The 20,712-nt window shown below is 37.8% G+C and overlaps 1 protein-coding gene across 1 annotated transcript in view; it reads left to right on the forward strand.

The window, feature by feature from the left end:
• Positions 1–20,712, forward strand: part of CACNA1A (calcium voltage-gated channel subunit alpha1 A) — a 3,713,953-nt gene that overhangs the window by 2,250,276 nt on the left and 1,442,965 nt on the right. The window contains exon 22 of the mRNA XM_044082385.1: positions 13,961–13,972. Within this exon, the coding sequence (XP_043938320.1) occupies positions 13,961–13,972 (12 nt within the window). The remainder of the gene's footprint in view (positions 1–13,960; positions 13,973–20,712) is intronic.

Genomic DNA, 20,712 nt, shown 5'->3' on the forward strand with positions numbered 1-20,712 from the left:
GGAGAGCATACCCTTCATCTTTTGGACGTACATAGACAGCTTTGGTTTTACCTTCACAGAACCAAGGAATTAAGAAAAACTGATCAGTTATTTGTTTCCTTCGCTAAAACAGAATGGGAAAACTGGTTTCAAAAATGACCTTGGCTGAATGGATAACAGATCCATGAAAGTCATGGGTTTGCTAATGCATCCAAAGGCTGATTCCACTAGATCAGTGTCTACTTCTGCTGCTTTTTATGCTTAGGCTTCCATTAGTGATATTTGTGCAGCTGCTATATGGTCTAATACCCATACTTTCGTTGCTCATTACAAATTGGACATCATCTCCAAAAACAGCGCTGCCTTTGGTTCCACGGTTCTCCAGAAAATCCTTCCATGAGGTCCACCCATGGTTACCATAGCTGGGGACTCTGCCCCATACGTTAAGGAACAAATGAAAATGACAACATCAGATAAAGAAGTTATGTACTCACCATAATGTTCCATCTGTGTTCTCCATTTTCATTCTTCCTCCCCTCCTTCACCCTGTCCATATCCTTGAGAGAGACCTAATGGATTGGTTGGATTGGTTGATAGGAACCATAGTTCCTGTTTGAACTCCTGATCTTTCAGCTATCACTTTTCTGTCATAGGATTGTTATAGTATCTTCTGATAATAATGCACATAATAGAAGCAAACTTGATCTGAGGTATTGCAGTGGTCAGAGGCATTATGGTTAAGGGAGAAACTCGAGAGTCAGATCCTAGAATCTATAGAAGGTAGCCGAGTCGGATCTGTGGGTCAGATCCGAACCTATAATTTGAGGAAGAATGAAACTAGACAACATAGATGTATTTATTTTTATTTATTTTATATTTGTTGACCTGGTTTGTCCGACTGGGCTACAATTGCCCGTTTTCAGCGGAGACCCGGGGAGAAAAGCTCCCACAAAAAAAAAATAGAAATTTTACATATTGAATACTTATAGAATACATTCATCAGTACCACACATTACTGCATTACAGTGTCATACATTACACTGTGGCAAGTGAAATACATATAGAAATGCATTCATCAGAGGGATACATTCATAATTATATATTATACACATAATACTGCAATAGTTACATAACTGAAATATTTATAATATATATTGAGTTATGTTTGTACAGTGATGTAGCAGGAAAAGATAAAGCAGTAAGTTTGTTTACTGAAGGGAAGGAACAGAGAAGGGAAGTAGAAGGTTATATGGGGAGTGTTTACGGAGGATAATTACATTGGCAGGTCCATTTTTCATGAAGGTATTTTTTGTAGCAGTTTTGAATTGATTGGGATGTCCAAGGGATCTTATATCTAGTGGTAGGCTATTCCAGGCCTTGGAAGGGTTAAATCTATAGACTAGGTGACCCATTTTTGTCTTTGGTTTATAGATATTTAGTAGGCCTTGTTCAGAACTGCAGAGTAATCTAGTCGGTAGTTAATGAGAGATTAGAGATGTGATAGCTGGACTGAAAGAGGGTTTGCAGAGAATGGAGTGAATAATCTGAAACTGATTATACTGAATCAGGTTAGGTAATTCTAGCCAATTTAGTTCTTTTAGTGAGAGACAGTGATGGGACTTGTAAGAATTTTGGGCAGCAAATCTGGCAATCCTGTTATAAGTTGTTTCTAACTTGTTTAGTAGTCCACTGTTGAGGCTGGTGAGAATTTGGGAGCTATAGAGTAAAGTGGGTAAGAGGTAGGCATTTGAAAGGGTTAGTTTTGCAGTTTTGGTAAGATATTTTTTGTATCTGTAGAGGAGACCTAGCTTGAGATGTGTTTTTCGGATACAGTTATTGACGTGTAAATCAAAGGTTAGTCTATCATCAGTAGTAACACCTACTGGTGTCCACCTGTATTTGAGTATTATTTTGTGACAATATGGAGAAGGAAGACTTTATGCGATTAAGGTTTTTAGGGAAAAAGAGTAGTAATTTGGTTTTCTTTGGATTAAGGATAAGTTGATTTTCAGATAGCCAGTTTTCTACAGAGTTAAAAGAGGAATGTGTGTGATTTTAGTTGGGTTGGTGATTCGGCAGTATTGATAAGTGTAGAATCATCTGCATATTGTATCAGTGAGGATCCAGGGCAGGAAGAGTAGAGAAAGTTGGTAAAGATGTTAAAAAGAAGTGGCCCAAGGATGGAGCCTTGTGGAACACCCGTTTTAACAGGAAGAAGAGGGGGGAAAGCTGAGAGCCATTTGACTGATTGGAGTCTATCAGAAAGATAGCTGTTAAACCAAGATATGGTGGATGGACAGAAGTGCAAATTTGCTAGTTTAAGGAAGAGTTTATGAGAGACTGTATCAAAGGCTTTAGAGAGGTCAGTGAATAGACAGGAAATAAGTTTGTTACTGTCTCTAGCTAGTGATACAGAGTTTAGGAAAGACAGGAGAGCTGTAGTAGTGGTGTGCATAGGATGAAAGCTATGTTGGGTAGGTGTGAGTAGATTTTCTTGCAGAAGGTAGTATAAGACTTGATTGTGTATATTTTTTCCAGAGTTTTGGAGAGTGATGAGAGTATGGCCATTGGTCTAAAATTAGTTATAACTATGGAGTTTCCTCTTTTGTGTATTAAACAGGTGTAAAATTGCTTCCAGATGGAAAGGAATGTGGATTTCAGGATAGAGCGGTTTATTAGAATAGAAACTGGGAAAGCAAGAACATCAGCAGCCTGAAGGAATGTGGAGGGAATGTTGTCTACAGATGTGGAGCAAGGTTTTAATTTAGATAGTAGAGTCTTAATATAGTTAGTGGAGACAGGTTTGAGGGAGAAGGTAGTGGTAGGGTTACTATTGATGGAAGAGTTTGAGCTATTAGGTCTATTATTGTTGGTGGGATGGTTTGTGTCTTGATTTAGTAATTTGGATATTGAGTCTATAAAGTAGTTGTTGAATATGGAGGCAGTTTCCTCATGTGTTTTGTCAGGATGAGGGTTAGGGAAAACTACTGCACCTGGGTGTAGTATTTGATTTACAGAGTGCCAGAACTTTTTAGGGTTGGATTTAAAGGTAGAAGATGGATTATTATAAAAGTTTTTCTTATCTTTATTTATGTGACTGTTGGCAACATTTCTAAGTTCTTTATATTTCTGGAGGTCTGGTTGATGTTTAGTTTTAGTCCAAATTTTTCATGCTTTGTCTTTTGTTTTTAGTAGTGACGAGTGTTTACGATCAGCCATGGGGATATGTTAGACTTTATGTGGACTGTTCTAAGGGGTGCCAGAGAATTTAAAATACTAAGGAAAGTGGAGTTAAAAAAGTGGACAGCTTCATCCAAGGGGAGCCCGAGTGAAGCGAGGGCGAACGGAGCTGGGCAGCCAAGCCCAGAGTCAAGCACAGTCCAGAAACAATCAGTAAACTCTAACAGAATAAGGCTATATATATACTGTTAATAGTAAGGTTTTGTTGTGTAGTACTATCAGGTAAGAAATATCTTAGAGCAGGCTGGGTAAGAAATATCTTAAAACAGGATAAGGAGTCCAGCATTTAATAGACATAAGTTTGTTGAAACTAACAGGCAGTCTATTAAGAAATGGGGGGGAGGGGGGGTTCCTTCCTGCCAAGCTACTCTACAGCATAACAACTTGCTAGAGAGTACAGTAGATAATGCCTTAAATAAGTATATTGTAAAATGTAAAAACTAAGCCAACATACTTTGCAGATAAAGAGACACTGCAAGGTAAGAGAAAAGAGCTGTGTGATGAGCGATTTTCGTTGCAACCGTTTAATGCAGCATGCAGGACTTTTAACAGTACGCTGTCAGTATGGAGAGGAAAAAGACAAACTTGGCTGATAGAGAGCAAGCTAAGGGAACACAGGTAAGGAGTCAGCAGCAAGGAAGAAAACAGTTTTAAAAAAAAACGATGGAACGTTATGGTGAGCACATAACTTTCTTTCTCAGGACAAAAGAAGACCTCAGCAATGACTCTGTGGAAGACTAAATGCTATCAAGCTATGGAGTGCAAGGCAGACATAAACTTTCATTGCAGGCTTCAGCCACTGAAGTTTGTGAGTTTTCTGATATCAGTATTTTAATTATTTTATTTTCTTCCTCTGCAAATTACCCATGGGGTATAGCATTGAAATATAAATGTCCTGTTTCTTCATACCATAAAATCAGAAAATTAGCTAAAAAGGTTGCCAGAAATTGTGAATACTGAGAATACTTTTCAAATATTCACATATTCATTTATTTATTTATTTATTGGCATTTGTTTACTGGGAAAGTCCACTGGGTCAGAAAGAGCCCATTTTTAGTGGAGGCCCAGGGAGAAAAGCTCCAGGTCAGATAAATTAAAAGCAAAGTTTACAAAGTATCAAAACATAAAAAGCAAAAAAATCCAGAGTTTCATAACAACAAATTAAAATGAGCAAGATCCACAAGTTTCAAGGTAGTCATAAGCTACACATTTTGTGTCACTTACAGGTGATTTGAAATAAGATACAAATGAGTACAGAAGAAATATAAAGTTTGAAGGAAATTCAAATATACAGTAGTTTCAAAAAAAGAGTTGTAGTTAGTAATAGGAGGAATCAAATTAGAACATTCTCAAGTCAAACGATTGCTGTAAATTTAATCTAGATAATGTCTAGTGAAGATATAAAGCAAGAAAGAGAGTAGGTAGAGAGGCTAGATAGTGTAGGAGCAATGCTAGGTCTGAAGGGGAGAAAAGTCAAGTGATGGCAACACGTGGGGTAGATGGGGCATTTGAGCAGTCACATATCCAATTGGAGAGCAGATGCTTATGTAGGATGGTTCTGAAGTTAGAGGGATGTTGTTCACTGCAGATAAAAGAGGGGAGGTAATTCCCAAATCTGGCAATGATCCAGGGAATATAAGAGTTTTCCTGCAGGTAGGTTTGGTTTGTGAATTTATTTATTTATTTATTTATATTTGTTGACTGGGAGTGTCCGACTGGACATAGGTCCATTTTCAGCGGAGGCCCGGGGAGAAAAGCTCCACAGTTAAAATAAACAGACAGTAGTTACATTGGATTACACAGCGATTAACAATTTACATAGCAATTACTTACAACATATTTACAGATGAAGAACATAGTACATCAGTAGACAACTAGAATCTTTATCTGTGAAGTACATAACAGACATTAACAAATGTTACAAGAAGGAGTTCCTGCTGTATAATAAGTACTGGCTTATGAGCATCTGAGCTTGCTATAATCAAGGTAGTTAGTGGAGTGGAAAGAAAGGTAGTGGTTGGATGGGGAGGGTGATATTAGAGTGGGAGTTGCATGGGCATAGCCAGCATGTTTTTAGGTGCGCTTTTAGTAAAGTTTTGAAGTGGGTACATGATGGTATGGAGGTAATTGTGGGTGGGAGGGAGTTCCATAATTTGGCTATGGTGCAAGAGAATAGTGCTTCACCAGCAGAGTTATTGGCTTTAGTGATCTGCAAGTGATTTTTGTTGCTGGATCTTGGTGGTCTGGTGGTGCGATAGGGTTGCAGTAGATTCTGGAGGGATGGGACATTTAGTGGATGATTTACTAGTTTGCTGGCAAGTGAGAGTTGATACCATTGAAGGAGGTGAGGGAGTTCAAGCCAGCCCAGTTCAGCAAGTGAGAGACAGTGGTGACTACAGTAGGATGGCGAATTTGGCGATTTTGTTGTAGCAGGTCTCTAGCTTGTTTAAATCGCATTGCCTTAGGTGGGTATATATTGGACAGGCATAAAGTAGGGTGGAGATTTCCACTCCTAGCAATTTGGTGTGTTCAGTTGGGTATATAGTGGTGTTGTCTTTTACTGTGATGTTAAAATGAGAGTTGTTTTGAGCATGTTTGGTGGGTTGGAAGATGAGTAGTTTAGTTTTGTTTGGGTTGAGTATTAATTGGGCATCGGATAACCAAGTTTCAACAGAGGAAAAGGCTTCCCATGTGACTTTTTGCAGTTTGGGTAGGGACTGGGCTGAGCAGATGATGGTTGAGTCATCTGCGCATTGTATGAGTGTGCCATGTTTGGTGGCAGAGGCTAGATTATTGGTGAAAACAGAGAAGAGTAGGGGTCCAAGGATGGATCCTTGTGGATCCCCTATGGAGACAGGTAGTTGAGGAGATATGTCATTCTGCCATACAACGGATTGTTGGCGGTCAGACAGGTAACTCTGAAATCAGTTGGTGACCGATTGTGAGAAGGATAGGTTATTGAGGACAGAGATAAGTTGTTTGTGTGGACCATGTCAAATGCTTTAGATAGGTCTAGGAAAGTAGCAGAGGAGAGATGGCCATTGTTTTTATGCTGAAGGATAGTGTTAGTAAAGGAGAGTAAGGCAGTGGTGGTACTATGGTTTGGTCAGAAACCATGCTGAGTATTGGAAAGGAGGTTGTTAGTAAGGAGGTAGTCTGAGACCTGAGAGTGTATGCATCTCTCTAGTATTTTGGAGAGTGGAGAGAGAATAGCTATGGGGCGGTAATTGGTTAGTTCTGTAGAGGGTCTGCCTTTGTGGAGGGGAATTATATGTGATACTTTCCACAGTGTGGGAACGTAACTTTCTGACAAAGATTGGTTAATCAAGATGGATACTGGGTAGGCCAGAGCATCAGCTGCAATTTGTAGGTATTCACTTGGGAGGTTGTCTGCTGCTAATCTGGTGGGCTTAAGTTTAGTTAAGAGTTTTTTTATGTTGGAGGTAGGTACAGGAGAAAAAGAGAAGGCAGTGGGGAGATTACTAGTTGAAGGTGTGGGTTGGAGGGGAGGGGGGTTGTGTTGTTTAGCTAGTGATAGTATGGTTTGTGTGAAGTGTGTGTTGAATGAGGTAGCAATATTTCTGAGGAGTGAGGGATGTTAGGAGGAGGGGTACTGACTTTACCTGGGTGGAGGATGGAGTTTATGGAGGACCAGAATTGTTTGGGGCTGTGTTGAGAGGAGTCTAGGGCAGACTGGTAGTATTGGAATTTGTCCTGTTTTATTAGCTTTTTGACTCTATTGCGTAGTTCTAGGAATTTCTGTCTAGTTGAGGGGGTTTTGGTTTTGCGCCAGTGCTCCCAGGCTTTATCCCTGTTTTTCATTTCTGACTTAGTGGTTTTCTGTAGCCATGGGGAGGGTTGTGCTTTGATTCTGGAAAGTCTTATGGGGGCATGGTAATTAAGGATGCTCAGGAAGGTAGTATTAAAAAATTCAACTGCGTCATCAAGGCTGAGGTACTTTAGAGGATGCCAGTTACATTTTCTGAGGGATGAGATGAATGTAAGTGGGTTAAAGTTTAGTTTTTTACGTATTTGACGGTAGATGACAGGTTTAGCTTGGTATAGGTATTTTTTGAGTAGGAATGTTGGGGAGTGACCACTGAGGCTATCTGATAAGCAGCCTGTTAAATATGACTGGGGGCTCTTACTGACTATTATCCAGTCCAGGGTAGTGTGCTTGCTGGAGTTTTTATTTATCCTGGTTGGCGACTGGACTAGTTGGGTGAAGCCATGAAGGTTTACATGATGGGTTGGATGGTTGCCAGAACAGGATTGCCAGTCAATATTGAAATCACCTAAAATGATAGTTTCTTGGGGGAGATGGTGGGTAGACCAGCTGAGGAGGTTTTCTAGTGGAGGGATGTTTTGGCCAGGTGGGAAGTAGCATCCAATTATGTTGATGGTTTTGTTTTGGTTTATTTTGAGGTTGGTATATATTATTTCTTCATTGCCTATTTGTGGAGCTGATGATTTTAAGATCTGGATGTTTAGATGCTGTTTAAATATTATAGCTACACCGCCTCCTTTCTTGTTTAGCCGGTCTACTCTTAGTATGCCATAACCAGTGGAGAGTATTTGCTCACTGGTAATGTGAGGTTTTAGCCAGGTTTCTGTCAGGATGACTATATCTGGGGAGTACAAGTCTATGGTGGCATGGAGTTCATGGACTTTGTTGGCTATACTTCTAATATTTAGGCTTAGTAGAAGGAAGTCACTTGGCTTTCTATTGGCTGTAATATGGGAGAAGTTGTGGTTTCTAGTCTTATTATGAGAATTGGGGTTGGAGATGGTAGGGCCAGGGTTGGGGTGGATATCTCCACTTAGGACTAGTTTAGATATGCATGAGGTTATTAGTTTTCTCAGTTTTTGAATGTGTTTGTTTATAAGGGAAACTTTATGATTGTGCTCTTTGGGTAATAGGTATGGTGGGAGGGTTACTGTGTAAAGTTGTAGGGATGCTTTATGCTTGAGTAATATAGTTGGTAGAATATGTGGGGGGTGCATAGGGATGTTTCTTGAGTTGGTGGGAGGGGAGCTGAGTGAGGGTGAGACATGAGTGGTGGTGTGAGTAGTAGTACAGTGGTAGGGGTTGAGTGGGGAATGATGGAGCTTTGGTAGGATGTAAGATATGCAAGGAGAGTGCATGCTGTGAGCATAGGTAAGGTATGCTTGTACATGTTAGTTGAGGAGGTGTGATAGTAGTTGGAAGATGGAGGGGGTAGTGTTGCGTTAGTGCTGTGGTTGGCTACTGGAAAGATAGGAGGGGTTTGTGAGTGTAATAAAGGTGGGACCACTGGGGGCGGGAGGGAGTAGGGGGCAGGGTGGGGAGTGAAGCGGGTAGAGACCCTGTTAGTTGCTCTTTGAGGGGCTGGAAACAATCAGGTAACAGAGTCAACTGATAAATGAACATATGATAGTGACAAGGGTGGTTTTAGTTGTAAAAATGGTGCCTGCCACAGGTAATATTTATTAACTTTGGGATTGTCTTAAGGTAATAAACAGGGAAGGGGGAGGGGAGAACAAGGGTGTGAGCAGGCAGTTCTTTGTACTGCTGCTAATGAGCCAAAGCAAAGACAAGTTTGTGTTTAACAAACACTCACAATTGACCAAGGACTGCTCTGAAACTGTATGTCATTTCTTAACTATTTGCCAGGTGGAAAAACAGGATAACCTTGTATCAGTAGGCTACTGTGGTCTTAGTTTAAATTAACAAACACACAGTATTGATCAGTTATGGATACTATTTGCTAATAGAAGGGAATATGAGAGAAAGTGGAAGGTGAGTGTGTGTGTGTGTGGGGGGGCTGCTTACAAGCCAAAGCAGAGTGCTCTCCAGGGGAAAATGAATATTGGCTCAAACAGGTAGACACATACTCAAAGTTAACTTTAGCTGTTTGCAGACAGTTCAGACCTGGACTGCGCTTTTGGAGTAAGTGTTTGTGTTCTGATCGTAGTGGCCTAAGGGGGGTGTAGGGGGCAAGTAAGGAGCTAAGGCAGGGTAGTCTTGTGGTTTATGGATAAGTTTATGTAAGGTAGTTAGCTGAAGGAGTAATAGTTAGTGAGGGCACTTGAGCCATTGGCGTTTCTTTGGGCAATGCAATGATGGGAAAAAATGGCGACTACTTGTAGCAAATTTGGCAGTCTTATTGTAGCAGGATTCTAGTTTTAGTTTCAGGGAAGACTGCAAGTTAATTAACAATGGTGCACCATAGGTTAAAGAGGATAGTAAGTAGGAGAGGGCTAAAGCTTGTTTAGTTGGTAAGGAGAGAAACCTCTAATGCCTATATAGTAGCCTTAGTTTTTTATGTGTTTTATTAATATTGGATTGGAAATGCAGATTGTACTTTAGGTTTCCATCTGTTATGACTCCTAATAGTTTGGTACTGGCTACTAATTCAATTTTTATAGAGTTCAGTGAAAATATATTGAAATCTTCTTTGCTGACAGCTGTGTTTCTTTTGGGGGTAAACAGAATAAGTTTTTTTTTTTTTTTTTTTTTTGGCGTTTAATGAAAGGTGTTTTTGTGGAGCCAGGATTCTACAGTAAGGAAAGCTGTTTGAGTTATTTGTTGTAGTATGTCGGGGTTGGGCACAGAGCAGACTATGATCGAGTCATCTGCGTACTGGACTAGGGAGGCATTTGGAATAGCTTGGTGAAGATTATTTATAAATATGTTAAACAGAAGTGGACCTAAAATTGAGCCTTGTGGAATGTCTGTAGGGTTATGAAGGTAGGGGGAAATAGAGTTTTGCCATTTAACAGCATGTTGCTTATCTGAGAAATAGCTTTTAAACCAGTTAAGATACTGAGAGGATAATCCTGTAGAAGAAAGTTAGGACAGGAGGATAGAATGAGAGATAGTATCAAATACTTTTGATAGAGCCAGGAAGAGAGCTGATATTGTATGGTCTAAGTCTCGGGCTTTATTAACTATATCTAAGAAAGAAATTAGTGCAGTAGATGTGCTGTGCCCTGGATGGAATCCATGTTGAGTTGGGGAGAGCATTTTATTATTTAGAAGGTAATGGATAAGTTGTTTATAGACACATTTTCCCAAATTTTGGAGATAGGGGATAGTATAGCGATGGTTTGAAAGTTAGAGATATCAGAGGATGGACCACCTTTATGAAGTGTCAGGATAATAGCTTTTTTTCCTAAGACAAGGGACATAGGATTCTTGGATGGACCTGTTAATAAGGATACTAACTGAGTAGGCTACTGCATCAGCAGTGATCTTACGGAATTTGGCAGGAATGTTGTCGGCAGAATTAGAACAGGGCTTTAGATTCTGAAGGAGTTTCTTGATAGAGGAAGTGGAGATAGGGGAGTGATTGAATTCTTGTTGGGGGGGGTCCTTTATATAGTTCTGAGTAGGAATCTTAGAGCTGGAGAGATTGTGAAGTGGAGGAGGAGAGGAGGTGGGTATAGGGATGTGATTAATTGGTAGGGATGAGAAAAAGGAGATGGTAAGATTAGCTATAGTATCAATGAAGTAGGACTTGAATTTAGAGGCGATATGGTCAGGCGGCATGGTAGGGGAAGGGCAGGGATTAGATTTAGTGCTGGGGTTTAAGAGATTATTGATAGAAGACCAAAAATGTTTGGGATTATTTTCCTGTTTGTTTGTAAGTTCCAGAAATATTGTTGCTTGTCTTTGCAGATAAGTTTTTTGGCTTGGTTTTGGAGCTGTTTGTAATGGATAAGGTTGGAAGGATTCTCAGATTTGAGCCAGCGTTTCCAGGCTTTGTTCCCATTTTTCATCATTTCTCTAGTAGATTTAGATATCCAGGGGGCATAACTGGATTTAATTATTTTGGATCTGGTAGGAGCTAAGCTGTGCAGGATGTTTAGAAAAGAGTTATTGAAGTAAAGGAGGGCCTCATCTAGTGGAAGGGTCTCAAGACAGTTCTAATTGTAGTTACTTAGGATACTGTTGAAGGTATGTGGACAGAATTTTGATAGGTCTTGGATTACGTTAATTTTGTGAACTTTTGAGAGAGAGATGACAGTTGCGAATAGCGAAGGCTGAGAGGTGGTCACTAAAGGAGTTTGCCAGGGTGCCGGAAATTGGATATTTGGAAGGGTCTGAGACCAGGATACAGTCTAGTATTGAGCCCTTATTAGTTTTATAGTTAAATCTAGTAATTGTATTCATTAGTTGTGTAAAATTAAATAAATTTATGCTGGAAGGAGATTGATTGGAAGATGTAGAAGCCCAGTCGATGTCCATGTCACCTAATATAATAGTTTCGTTTTTTATAATAAAGGAAATCCAGGATAGTATATCTTCTAAAACTAGGCTATTGTTTCCTGGGGGAATGTATATTACTATAATGCAGAGTTTTTGGAGTTATTGATGTCTAGAAATGAGATTAAAATGTTGGCATTTTGAAAATGTGGAGTAGAGTCAGTAAATGGTGATATATTGAGAGTATTGGGGTAAATTTAGTTGACACCACCTCCTTTTTTATGTTGTCTGTCTGCCCTAATTGCATTGAAATTGGGAAGGAGAAATTCAGAGTCTTGAATGGAAGGCTTTAACCAAGTTTCAGCAGCAGCTAGGATATGTGTTTTGTGTTAAGTGAGCCAGGCATGGAACTCAGAGGTTTTGTTACAAATGCTTTGAAAGTTTATAATAGTTAAGTGGAGAGTTTTTGCATGTTTAGGAGAGTTAAACTGTGGAGATGGAAGAGGAGTTTGGGGACCTGAGTTAGGGTGTTTTTTTTATTATTTTACTGATGTTAATCAGAACCTTAAAATAGCTTCCAAACCAGCATTACCATTTCTCAGGATGTATTATGTGTTCTGATCTGTCATGGAAAGTAACCATCTTGATACCCTACCCTTTTCCATGACAGTGTTGGAAAATTCTGGACCAGAACACCCAAGGACATTAAAGGCAGTAAAACATCTTTAAAATAAAGAAGAACTCATAAATGTACTTTATTTCAAATGGGCCGTGTATATTTTGTAATAATTTTGCCTGAACTATGCTAACTGTATGACACATACCTATTCTTATCGTAGTATTTGCATTCTTGCTTATAATTTTGCACACATTTGTTATCATGTTGTGAAGCTTCCTATTTTTGATTTCTCTGCTGGTACATGGAGCTTATTCTCCTTTGGCATCAGGTGAAAATGGGCTTCTACTCAACCGGACAATCTAGTAAAATACATACATAAAAAAAGTTAAAATAAAATCTGCAGGTTCCATTGCTCCCCTCCATTAATCCAACAGTGGCCATTTTCTGTGGTTCCCATAACTAGAGCAGAAAGAAAGTGGGTTACCTATATTTTGTATAGTCTAGCAGTTCATCTCTTAAATAGTGACATGCTAGCATAATGCCCCTAGTAGGTGTTCTTACATGTGTGGTAAAAAATATAGAGTATCTGGACATGGCTTTTGTCCAAGAAGAAGTAGTTAAAAAAAGATAATAAGAGACCTTAGGCTGAAGATAAAGGTGATGATTTTTTTTTCTTTTACAGGGACAATAAACTCTATTGTAATGGAGTTTTGTGTCTATACTTATCCACCATGCTTTGAATTTCCCTCACATCCTATTTTGTTCAGTGCAGCGTTATTTTTCTTATAAGTTATGCTTTTTGTATAATTTTGTTTTATTTTTTTGGCCTCCTTCTCTGCTACTGTTCTTTGATAGGCCGTCATGGTACCTTATTGGAAAAGAAATGTGGTGATGCTGCTCCATCCTCGCATCCTCATTATATGTGGAGCTAGGGCCTTTTCACTTTTGCCCTACACTTCCTTGTCCCCCTTAGTTAACCCTTTTGATTATGCTATATTGGAGATCTTAAACAGGTTGACTTACTACAGTTGCCCAGCTTCCTTACCCACCCCTAGGGATGTTGAGCTGACCACTATTATTCAACTTACACTTTTGCACCTCTGGTACTGAGCTTGCTGACTCCATTTAGGTTACCCATATCCCATGGAAACATCCTGCCTTGGCAGTAACTGGCTGGCTAAACACTGTTGTATATATGAGATAATAAATACACGTTTCTTTGAATATGTGTACTCCATTTTTAGTGTTCCTTATTGTTCCTTATTCTTGTCCACAGAACCAGGGAGCAATGTCTGATTCATTCAAGTTTCTTTTAGAAGATGTTATTAACCTGTGAGCTGTCCCGCTCAGCTTATAAATAAGGGGCACGACTGCATATTACAATTGTTTAACCCATGAGTGCTCCCAGTTTTCTTGTTATAGATTACTGATACATGCTCTTTAGTTTACATTTTCTGTGAATTAATTTAAAATTGGAGATTGTACTGCTGTTTTAAATGTAAAAGTATGTTAAACTCAAAGGGAAGATAGATCTTGATGAAAACTCTAGGAAATCAGTTTTAATACTGCTGTAATACTTTACTGCTTCGAAAAAAAACAGGTCCAAACAGTTCAGAATTGCAATATATGTACTTAAACTTATATGATAAGAAAATGTCAGAAGATTCACTGCAGTACTGTGGGGTATCCAGGTGTGCACAGTTTTAAGATAAATGGATTGCATTTATTATGCAGACTGGACAGTTAGTATATGTGTATGGAAGCAAACTAATTAGTATTCTGTAACAAAGGTTTCCATACCTCTCATGCCTTTTTATCCTTGTTTCAGTAACTTCTTGTTTCTCTGATGTCTTTTAAAAGCATGTTTTTGTTTGTTTCTGTTACTGTCACTGACTTATGCTTGTCTCTCTCTCTCTCTCTGCTGTCTCTCACAGGAGCAATGTGCGGTAATATTTCTGTTCTTTATCTGTTGTTTTTTGTTATAATACTGTCAAAAAATTGTTTGCTGTATTTCTTTTCTTACTGTCACTCTTTTTTCCTATTTTGCTATTTATATGGTGGAGGTGCAATATATTGTGTAAAACAGAGATGACAGAAAAATATCCAGAACCCTATTGCATGCTAATGTGCCTGTCTGTATAATGTGTGCATACGTGTGTGTGTGTGTGTGTGTGTGTGTGTGTGTGTGTGTGTGTGTGTGTGTGTGTGTGTGTGTGTGCGTGTGTTAGAGCACTTCTCTATTTGTGGGTGTGTGTTTGGTGTGTATCTATATATGTACATATAAGCACTGTTTGCACGTGTGTGCATAGGCACGAATGTCTGTATATGTGTGTACAAGTGCTAACTTGCATGTGGGTGTGCATGTGTGTGTATGCACATGTGCTATAGGAAACTTAAGAGTGACTAAGAGCAGTAAATGTAAGTAAACTAGCTACACAATCCTGCTATAAGAATAACAAGACACATTGAAATGCGATCAGTCAGTAGAAAACTTGTTCATTATAACAAATCAAATGTTATTGTGTATTGATATGGCAATGATTGATGGTTACAGTGATTTGCAATGTTTATTTATGCAGTGTAGTGGGAGTGATTTTGCTCCCACTTAATTTAGTGTCTAATGTAATTTTAACATGTGGAGTTTTGTTGTCTGTTTTGTTTAATTACTGTCACTGTACCACCTGAAATATAAGTTAACATTCAACACAGGCAAATAGTTGCTTTTCATGCTGCCATACAGTGGAACAGATCGTAGTTTTATTGCATACAGACAGCTGCAAGGATGTGTATAAGTGGTACTTTACTGTTAATTAGAACAGGGAGTGGATATATAGCATATTTTTGAAAAGCATCTGAATGAAAACGCTATTAAAACAAAAATGTGAAAAAAATGAGAGAAACTGTATTTAAAGATTAAATTTAAATATGTAACAGGGATTAGGTAGATTAATTAAAATACTGTTTCATAACATAGTGCAACAGTGTAAGTGTAGCACTTCATGGCTTAATTGCTTTAGTAAAAGTCAAGCAGACATTAAATAAAACAAACAGAACATCTGACAGATGAGATAAAGAAAACGGTCAACAGCACAGGTCATTCCCTTGTATCTGGCTTTGTTCTATATTTATCATTTTTGTTAAAAAATAGGTAGAAGGGGGGATGATATAGTTTTGGACTTCCATGCAGATTAATTGTTAGATAAATGGCTTCATAAAAATAAAGTAATTTGCTTTGTCATACTGAAATGTTGGTCAAATCAACCGTTCACTAAAGCTGCTGCATTCTTCTTTGCATTTAGCAATATGCTTGTAAATGTTAACAAAGAGAAGCACTATCTTCCTTGGGGACAGACCGTAATAATAAAATCACAATATGTGGGTTCATCTGAATAGCTAAAGTAGATCTCAACTTCACTGGTGTCAGCTTCTGGCTAGAAACTGCAAAAGCAGTGGTTTCTTCCATCATTATAGCTACTGATGCAGTTTTTATGCTAGATGTACTGATGTAGATATGTGCATGGCTCTCTTCTATACATCATGATGGTGCATATTCTCTTCAGTTCTTCTCACTGTTGTGAGCATTACAGTTCACCCAACTTACCACAAGCAAGTTTTTTGCTGTACAGTTCTATTTTTGGTTCATTTAAGTGGCTTTGTCATTGTTTTATTTACTTTTACTGATCATTTGCGTCATTTGCTTGTTAATGATATCTAAGTCAGTTAAGAAATGTGACTGGTCGACAAATACAGCATCAACAATTACAAATATTTTGTAAAATAAAGTTTTGGCTTTATACCTAACAGAAAAAAATGTCTTAAGTTGCTAGAGAAAAATATAAAAAGAAACAGTGGATCCTAAAAGCAAGTAAAGAAGTCAATCCAAAAGAGAGCTGAATACAATAAGAAAAACATCATCTGCTTTGGATTCTGACACTTCTTCACTTTCATCTTCCATTGTTGAGACTGGCAATTCTGTTTTGCTGATCTTCACTGGCAAGGAACTATATGGAATTGTATCTTTGCCAGGAATTCTCATTCACCAGTACTCTCAAGTTTAAAGTCAGACAAGTACCTTCATTATTAGCAATGCCATATCAGATGTTAACCTTCCCTGGGGTTATAATGGAAGTGAATGAACATAATCCATAGGTTTCCTAGATGAAGATCCTTAAAAACTTTCACTTCTCTGTATGGCTGTGTCTTCTCAGACTAAGATGTATTACCTTCAGTTTGTTGCATGCCTCAGATAGACAGAGATTGACAAAACAGATTTTAGCTTATTTTTTTGATACCTTTGAAAGCCTTACTGAAAATGAACCCCACCCCACCCCCCAGCTATTCATCTGATGAGCGAGCACAGTTTTAAAGCTTGGCATCTCTCCCATCAATTTATTATTTCTGATCATGAAGATTCCTCCACATAGTCTTCATATTCTGCTTCATGGTAGTAATTTCAGTAGTATGCATTGTTATGGACATTGTATATAGTTTATTATATTTGTTTGTACATAGTTTGTATTATCTTTATATTTTAAAAAATAAAAACATATTTGAATAAAAAAAAAAAGATAGTAATTTCAGTGACACTGTTAATATCTTAGAAGAAAAAAAATTGCCCCATTACGGAAATTTTTTCTTCTTCTTTTTCTTCTACTTCTTCTTAGAGAAGGTTTTCAGAAATGCTTAAAGTTACAGAGTCCACAAAGAAATTTACCCCTCTTTTTTAAAACATGCCAGGACATATGGAATAGAAATTCAAAGCATCCTCATTGTTAAGCACTAGGCCACAGATCATGTGGTTTGCTGTACAATTTGACAAGGTGAACCTTTATCTTTAATCTAAATTTAAATCATGCTACTTTGGCAGTTCCGATAACTTCCAAAGCTTGAAATGCTTGTTTAGTCCCTCCATGTACTTCACCTTTTACAAGGGAAGGGAGGTTGTTATACAGGTATGGTTGTTAAGCTTGAATAGGGTCATACTTTCAGTGTACTTAGTTTATAATTAGCTTTGAAATACATGAGCTTCTTGAAATAGTAAAGTTTATAGAACAATATGTCCTATAGTTATGTATAAAGATATGAGATGCATTTAGGATGACTTATATTCATCTCAATTATTTTACTTTTAGTCGAGGTTTGGGATTCAGTAGTTCATTATTGCCTAAAAACTCTTCTCAGTTTCAAAAAGCTAAATGTATGTTTCCTTGTATTATAACAGAAAGATCATATGATAATTTATTTAGCTATGCTGATTTACCTTGTTCAAGCTTTTTAAGAAAACATGTTAAAATCACATTATCATTGTGCATTTATTTTGTGTGTATATATATATATATATATATATATATATATATATATATATATATATATATATATTCACTTTATAATCTCGAAATACTGAAATATTGAATTTCAGTATCTCGAGACTATAAAGCCGAAAAATCAAAATACTGAAACCCCAAAAGTGCGAAATTCAAAATCGCAACTTTTAAACACGCCCTACACCACACAAACACACATATACCCTCCTCCCCACACTGCAACAAACAAAAGAGACACAAACACAACACAAATACACAAACCTACCCTACATATAAGCAGGGGGGCAAGCCACCCTACACCCACCCACAACCCCGCTACATATATATATATATATATATATATATATATATATATACTAACTCTGAGGTTGCACTAAAAAGACAAAGACACAAAACCCACCACTACACAGTCTACATTCCCCTCGCACAAACAGACATCACATACATACAAACACCACCATTCTCAACACTTAAACACTCACACTCTTGCCTACATACTGTAACCTACACCTGAAACTTCCCAACACACTAAGATACACTAAAATTCCTACCCAAAACCCTTAAAATATAAACACTTACCTGAATCTCCATCTATCCATTAACACAGTGCACCACCACAGTCGCTGATTCCTCATTTCCGGATTCGGTTATGTGGTCTTTCGCGGAACTGGGTTTCCGCTACTTTAGTCTCGAGATATGGAAATTCGAGATTTCAGTATTTCGAGATAGTGAAGTGAACCCCTATATATATATATATATATATATATATATATATATACACACACACACACACATATACACAATATGATCTATTTTATTAGCTCAAACGTGAATTGCTTGAGTACCATTAACTAGCTGCTGATCACTTGAGTCAAGGAATGTTTGTGATCTGCAGTGAGCCTTGCTTGCACTCCCATCATGGGGGCTCTGCCTCCACATCCCAGGACTATAAATATACTAAGCCCCCACACATTTAGGTTGTAAATATACTACATTATAGATTGTACAAACTTGGATAAAGTATATTAACTGACATAGTCTGTGTTTATAGTTTCTCTCACTTAAACACATGGATGAGTATTCAGCTCCAAGCAAGTGAGCCATGAGCAGCTGAACCTTGAATAAAAGACGATGGGATGTACATATGGATGTCAAAAGTACTAACTCAGGTTCCACTTAATGCCTTCAGTGGTACACTGCGTGTGGTGCAGGAAAGCTTTATAAATTTTACATCTGCAGACGTTGTATACAATGATTTTGGTTAATGTATTATTTACTTCCCACATATATAAACAGCAGGACTAACTTCAGTATATCATCTTATAATTAGTACCCTAATAGATGGAATTAAAACAATTATTGAACAATTATCAATAAACCGAATTACCTCCCGTATCAAAGCATTGTCTTTCACCTTTCATTTATACTACCCCTAAGCCCACCCTACTGATTTCACTCATATACAAAAAACTGCCCTCCTTTCAGAAATTATAGCTATCGTTATTAACACCAAACCCATTTACCTTAGGGCTAGTGCTGTTGTCTCAACATTATCTGTTACATTCAAAACAAACATTGCATAACCACATAACTTGTCACATCCCCTCAGCTATCTAATATTACTAATCGAACTATTTCTACTCAGAAAAAATACCTGTCTGTTCCCCACTCCAGTTCTAATATTCAACTAGACCCCACAAAACCCTCCTCTACAACTTCCACCAACTACACTGCTGACCAAGGTCCATTACTGCCACATCCATTTCTACCCTCCATGAAGCCATTGCACCCTTCCACCCCAAATGCAACTCCTACACTGCTCCCTAAATAAAGTATCAAAAGACCCACCTTAATGTAAACCATTAAGACATTTCTCAGATTTGCAATAAAAAATACCCCTTTATTAAATGCACTCCTCCTGCATGGCTATCTTCTACTCTACACAGCTATCTTGAATCAAATCCAGGACTACAATGTCTTCTTGTACTTAAACTGACAAAACATAACACAATCGCCTGTCCTAAAAATAGGAATGATTAATGCAGATAGCATGTTGAATAAACTAGAAGAACTAGACTCATTTCTGTCTACTCATAGACCTGATAGTCTTACAGTTACAAAATCCTAGCTGAAATCAAACACACGTAAACTTCCTTGATTTTTTTCAGCCAGGATCTGAATTGTCTAGACACGGTAATGCCTTATTAAGTTTAATGCTACAGGTTATAAAAAAGCAACTGCTAGAAAATAGAAATCAAAATCTAAACCAACAGTAGCTGAAGTATTGAAGAATTTTAAAGAAGACAAAAGAACTGGGGAATGGATTGCACGCGAAGAGAGAGAGCAAATTGCATAGAAGTACATGGAATTTGTGGCAACAAATCACACAAAATAATGTTCAGGAGGAAGAGTGAGGTTTAAGGGGAGAAAAGAAATAAGCAATTTATTCAGTGTTGGAGTGGATGAAAATTGTTAAAAGAAAACATTAATGTTTACTACAAGCAGATAACAATGAAAATGTTACTTGTGATTTGTTTTCTTTTATATTAATGCTTGTGTACCCAAGGCATGACATGATTTAATAAAGATGTTAAAAACACAACTAATTGCTTCTCTTGTCTAGAAACATAGCGATGCTAGAGTCACATAGAAATAAACTATAAATGGCTTAACAGGTCGCACACTCACCTTTAGTGAAAAAGGCTGTAGGTTCTAGTCCCACTCCAGGTGGATGGATTGCTGACACTCCAGTGCAGTATAAGAGGGGTACTGCACTCCTGAGTGTGTTGAGATGATAAATTGAGGCCTCATGTGCTTGAGCTGGTAGTAGCTCAGATTGATTTAAAAGATCCCATTGCACCTATTGGAAAGAGCTTGGGAAGTTCCCTGATCCCCTGGCCAAATTTCCCCTAGTATTATAAATGCCACCTCAAGTCCCCTCTGAAAATAGGCAGCTAGACTAGTGGGAATAATTTGGTATACAAAAAAACAAACAGATAAATAAAATTATGATTAATCCCTAGAACCATAACCTCCATGTTCTCCACTAGAATTAACTTAATTAAATAAGGAACACATCCTTCTTTTATGATCTACTTTCACTTCCTCTCCGGATGCACTTTAGCCCACTTCCTCCTTTACTATTCCTAACCAATTTAAGCTCACTTCATCCTTTAGATCTTGCTTTTTTACTCTTCATTTTATTACGTCACTGCTCTATTGGCTGTTCCACTTTTACCATATATTATTCTATTCCCTTTTTGCTGCACAATTGTAAATAATGACTGTGTCATCTCATATTATATATGAACATCTAAATACATATTTCAGGTCTATGCTCTAATATTATGTATTCTAAGTAT

The sequence above is a fragment of the Protopterus annectens genome, chromosome 9.part0 (genome assembly GCF_019279795.1).
Source record: "Protopterus annectens isolate FY-2018-M chromosome 9.part0, PAN1.0, whole genome shotgun sequence".
In the NCBI taxonomy this organism is placed as follows: domain Eukaryota; kingdom Metazoa; phylum Chordata; order Ceratodontiformes; family Protopteridae; genus Protopterus; species Protopterus annectens.